At 35.0% G+C, this 5,789-nt stretch overlaps 1 protein-coding gene across 1 annotated transcript in view; it reads left to right on the top strand.

The window, feature by feature from the left end:
* The window catches only part of LOC106875756 (uncharacterized), a 263,867-nt gene that overhangs the window by 133,796 nt on the left and 124,282 nt on the right, over positions 1-5,789 (top strand). The window contains exons 8-9 of the mRNA XM_052974191.1: positions 1,688-2,083; positions 4,768-4,874. Of these exons, the coding sequence (XP_052830151.1) occupies positions 1,688-2,083; positions 4,768-4,874 (503 nt within the window). The remainder of the gene's footprint in view (positions 1-1,687; positions 2,084-4,767; positions 4,875-5,789) is intronic.

The raw sequence follows: 5,789 nt of genomic DNA, 5'->3' as shown, positions 1-5,789 counted from the left end.
GCAACGCCGGGTGCCTCTGCTAGTATATTATATAATATTATACCTCAATCTAAAACAATAGGATTACTAAAGGAAGACTGGAATTTAAGAGAAGAGAAGACCGAAAGGTCTCATCATATTCATTGAAGGATTTTATTTCAGATATTCTCATTCTAAAAATAATCTCCGTTTAATCATTGAGAGGACGTTGGTGTTGCATTGGCGAAGGTTTGTGTTCTCTGAGTGATCTTGTTGTTGTTGTTGTTGTCGTTGCTATTATTATTATTATTATTATTATTATTATTATTACACTAAGCAATGAGGATTGAGTGTACAACAGGTCTATAGAAGTGATGGGAGAGAGAAATTGTATGCGTCTCTTTAATAAATTTTTATTGATTTCTTCCAGAGCGTAATTTTGAAGCATAGAAATCCTTAATTTCAAACATGAAAAAGAAGAAATGCATTTTTTTTTTGCATGAATTCAAGCTTGGACATAATGCTTCCCAAACAGCAGCCATTATCAACAGAGCATGGTGTGAAGGGTCCACTAGTCACCAGACAGTATGACAGTTGTTTGAGAGATTCCATAGTGGGGATGAGAGCCTTGAAGATCAAGAAGGTAGAGGACATCCATCCATCCTTGATGATCAGTATTTGGAAACAATAGTTAAACAAAATTCACGACACAGTGTCAGAGAAATGTTTCATATGCTTGGTGTCGGAGTTTCAACAGTATCAGATCACCTGAAGAAAATCAGCAAAGTGAAAAAAACTCAATAAATGGGTCCCGCATAACCTCAATGAAAATCAAAGACTTTGGAATTTTGAAGTGTGTTTGATGCTCTCTCTGCAAAACTCTAATGACCCATTTCTTAATTGAATAGTGACTTGTGACGACAAGTGGATCCTTTATGACAATCATAAGCAATTGAGTTAATGGCTTGATTGTGATGAAGCACCCAAACATTTCCTGAAACCGAAGTTGCATCAGCAGAAGATTATGGCGACTGCATTACAGCTTTCTGAACCCTAACCAGAGCATGACATTGAGAATTTACTGTAAGCAACTGGAAGAAATACATGTTCACTTGAGCAAAATGAGACCTGTACTTGTTAATCGACGTGGTCCAATTCTGCTCCACAACAACGCTCAACCACACATTTCCAAGATGACACTGCAGAAGCTCACAGACTTAGGATGTGAGACTTTACCACTTCCTTCATATTCTTCTGATCTTTCACCCACTGACTACCACTTTTTAAAGCATCTAGACACTCTTTTAAGGCAAAAAAAAACCTTCCATTTCAAAACCAAGGTCGAAACTGAATTCAAGGATTTCTTGGCATTAAAACCTTTTTGAGTTTTATCAAAGAGGCATAAATGACCTTGTTAATCAATGAGAGAAATGCATAGCTGTTCAGGAATCATATTTTGAATAAGTAAACCTTTGTATAAGTTCAGTTTTTCAAGAATATAGGCTTATTTTTAAAATTGGCCATTATTTTCTGAACAATCTAATAATTACTTTAAATGTTAAATATTTAATATAAATTTAAAAGAGTTATATTAAAGAAAGACTAGTTACTATTTGTTTTGAGTAAGGTAAAATTTAATGTATCTTGTATTTCTTTTCATATATCTTTTTTGCATGCATGTGGTTATACTTGATTAATGAGTTTCTGTTTTGTTATTGTGATATTTTAGGACTGTCTTAAGTGAATCTAAACCAAGACAGCTAGCAACACCTGAAATGCCTGTGAAGAAAGACTCAAATACTTCACCTGAAGAATTTATTTGTGGTAGCATTTTTGCACTTTCAGAAAAGTGGGGCTCTCTGAATCAGCAAGGCTCATATGCAAGGCGCTTCTCACACATCTGTGATAGACGTGTGTCTAATGTACATACTCCTATAGATAAATGTTTATCTAGTACTCAGGGTTCCACAGATCCAAGTTTTCATTCTGTAAATGATCATCGTTTCTCTACTCAGTTTACTACTTTTGGTTCCTCCCATCTTGGTTCTTACAACACACCTGACTGCCATAAGTCATCATTGTCTGCAGGAAGCTATGAAAATTGCTCTTCTACAAAGTTCCTCAGGTTTGTAATTGCAATCCACCTTTTAACCCTCATTATTTTTGCAATTATTTTTTCTGTGCTAACAGGAGTTGGACAGGACTTCTTGAGTGGTACTTTACAACAGATATCCTTTCTATTGCCAATTCTTGTGTCTTACAAAATAAAACAAATGAAGAAAAAACAACTTCACTGTTTTATAGGAAAAACTTAACTCAGTGATATTTCTCAAACGCTTACCCATTATTGAGTATTGTTTCTTGTACTGATACATTGAAGTTATCAATTTAAAGTAGCTGACTATATCACTTTCACCATTGTTGCATCTTTACCTTATCACCTTCACCTAAATGCTAACTGTACTATATCCACCAGGATCATTTTGGTTAATCCCATTTTGTTGAAACTGAATTTCTGAAACTTCATCTCTAATTGTAATTTCCCCACCTACCAATAACTTCAAAGGTTTAAAACTGAAAATTGACCATATGAACCTTATCCACCTTATCCTGTCTCTGACTCCTAATCAAGAAGGATTTGAAAAGTCTATGGTTGATAGCCATCCTTTTGAAACCATGTAATAAAAATAAATGAGAGAAATTTGTGAAAAACTCTGTCTTGTGAAATCTTTCTCTCTGATTGTTAACATAGTACACTAATGTCCAATTGTGACTTCAACTTGGAATTGCTCTACTCATCATTAACACCCTCTGAAAAGGTACTCCTATTCATTCTTCAATTTAAAGTTATGAATGAAATTAGGAAGTTCGTTAGCTGTTGCCTTGTGCAATATATATGTATTGTACAGAAAGTGGGCATAAGCTTTTCATCAAGTGACACAGGTTATGCAAATTGCACATGGTAGAATAACTTCTTTCTTTGTTGCAGGCAATTAGAGTGTTGCATTCAGAAGCAATATGTCACCATTCAGCTCTTAATAAATGTGGTGTTCAGACTGTCTGACAACTACAGAAGGTCACAGGTTGATTACAGAAATGACACTATTGACTAGCAATGTGTACAAAGGAAGGAAGTTTAAAGAAGGGGGAGACCAACAGTGAAGAGAAACTATGCTATGGGAGACCATCAACTGTGCCAACTGACTCAAATCATCAGTGAATAGATAAATTGATTTGTGTGGACAAACAAGTAACAGTGAGCTTGCTACTCAACTGGACTGTGGTTACAATGTATTACTGAAGATGGTGAAAGACTTTGGTTATTGGAATATGTGTTCAAAGTGGGTACCTCTGTGGTTGACACCCAATTTGAGAGAAAGAGGAAGGTGGAAGTTTGCTCTGGTCTACTGGAAGTGTTTGAAGACAATAGAAACACCTATTTTTTCTGATGGGTTAAAATGTGGACATACCTTTATGATCCACAAACGAAGTCTCAATCCATGGAATGGCACCACATTTCTTCTCCAAAGTAGTTCAAGAGCCACTGATTGGTACAGAAAGTCATAGTGACTGTTTTTTTGGATGACAGATATAATTCTCGTTGATTTTCTGGAATGTGGCTGTATCATAAACAGTGAGTGGTACATTGAGGCATTCAAAAGGCTTAGAGATACCATTTGGAGGAATAGACTGAATAAGAATCTGAAAATGATTCACGTTCACCATAACAATGGTGTAACAAGTCTGGCAATCTGCAAATTGGGCTGGTTAGTGGCCTCCCCCATCCATTATACAGCTTAGGTCAATTGCCTTCCAACTTCCACCTGTTCAATCCAATAAAGTACAGTCTTCAAGGATGATGATATGATGGCACAGACAAAGTGAAAGTAGCTGTAAAGAAATAGGTGTAATAGTGCACACTTTTTTCAAAGATGATTTGAGAGTTGGGCTCAAACATAGTAGTACCTTTGTGTAGAAGAAGAGTTACTTTACCAAAATGTGCAGTTTGAATGACCTATATCAGTTATTAAATAAATTATGCCCACTTTTGCATTACTTCTTGTAGAGCCCTCATACTTTAACTTTAGTTTCCCCTCACTCAAAAGTACATAGCTCATTCTCCACTATAGGGTGAATTTCTGAGATGGTGAATTATTATTATACACTAATATATTGTGGCTAATATTGGCTGTTAGAATCACATTTCAGCTGCTGTGTCTTTTGGTCTTTATCAGGTATATGTTATATGTCATAGCATACTTGTAATTTTGAACTGAACCCTTTATTGAATTTATTGGAGCAAATTGTTGTCATTCTGTTGATCATAACAAAGATATTCTCATATTAGTTATTCTCCTACTTGTGATTCTGCTTGTTTTTCTTGCTAGAACCAAAGTATATATAAATTGATTGACTCCAGGGTTAAAGTCATGTTTCGGCCTCCCTCCTCAGTAGATTACAATACTGTTACTTAAGATTAATCAACATTTGTGTTCACTATCTCATCGTAACATAAAATAATTGGTTCAAGTTGAATGAGCAAGTGATGTCACAAGTAAAAGAATAACTTATATGAGAATATTCTAAGTATGAACAACTGAATAAAAAATATCTAACTTGGGTTTAATTAGAAATTTTAAGAACCTTGCAAAAGGCTGTTGAGTGCACTGACTAAAACTTTGTGATTATAACAACCAAGATGAGGACTCTTGCCCTAATGTATCAGTGTTTAATAATAAACAAACAAAAGAATGATATAAGAAATGTTGAAGCAGATAGTGAAATATTTTCAACTTTATTTTATTATAGGGTTAAGAAAATGCCACAGAGGGTGACAGTTGAAGAGGCCAAAATCTTTGACAGCTCTGATAAAGAAGACACATCTATGAGCAAATTTACTCCAAAATCATCATTAGGTAACATACAAATACCTTGTCACTTCTTTAGTTACTTAATTACTTGTTTGATTGTTTAGTAGGTTTTTTGACTGATTGATCAGCTAATAGGGCTGTTGGTTTCTGCTTTGCTTGGTTTGTTGATTGGTTAATTAATCCATATATTTACTTAATTTAGTTAGTTAAATCAATAATGTGGTTAATGTTTTTCTTTTAAGTGTGTGTTTCTATTTGAGTAAATGCAATAGAAATCATGTAACCCATTTGTACTGCATTTTGAATTAAAATGTGTTCAACGTAAATTTAGATAGGTTTTATAAAACAATTATAACTTTCTATTAATTATTGATTTATTGAGGTAGTGTTTGGAACACAACAAAAGGTTTTTATATATTAGGTTGGCAACTAAGTTCCTGCCATTTTAAAAATTAAAATTTTTTTAAAGGTTTAATAAAAAATAACAACTAATTAATCTATAATGTATTCACCCTTGTTGTTTAAAACTTCTTCCCAATGTTCAACAAGATTTTCAGTACCTTGTTGGTAGAAATCACTTGATTTCGACTCGAAAAAATTGATCCAACCAAGCTCTCAATTCTGCATCAGTATTGAACGAAACTCTGTGCATAGCATTTGAAAGAGATTGAAAGAGGTGGAAATCCGTTGGTGCCAAATCAGGAGAGGATGGCGGGTGTGGCAGCACTTCCAGCCATGTGTTTGAATAGCTTCATCATCATCATCATCATCATCGTTTAACGTCCGCTTTCCATGCTAGCATGGGTTGGACGATTTGACTGAGGACTGGTGAAACCGGATGGCAACACCAGGCTCCAGTCTGATTTGGCAGAGTTTCTACAGCTGGATGCCCTTCCTAACGCCAACCACTCAGAGAGTGTAGTGGGTGCTTTTACGTGTCACCCGCACGAAAACGGCCAC

The sequence above is a fragment of the Octopus bimaculoides genome, chromosome 18 (genome assembly GCF_001194135.2).
Source record: "Octopus bimaculoides isolate UCB-OBI-ISO-001 chromosome 18, ASM119413v2, whole genome shotgun sequence".
Taxonomy (NCBI): domain Eukaryota; kingdom Metazoa; phylum Mollusca; class Cephalopoda; order Octopoda; family Octopodidae; genus Octopus; species Octopus bimaculoides.
This window is presented reverse-complemented; position numbering and strand designations above follow the sequence as displayed.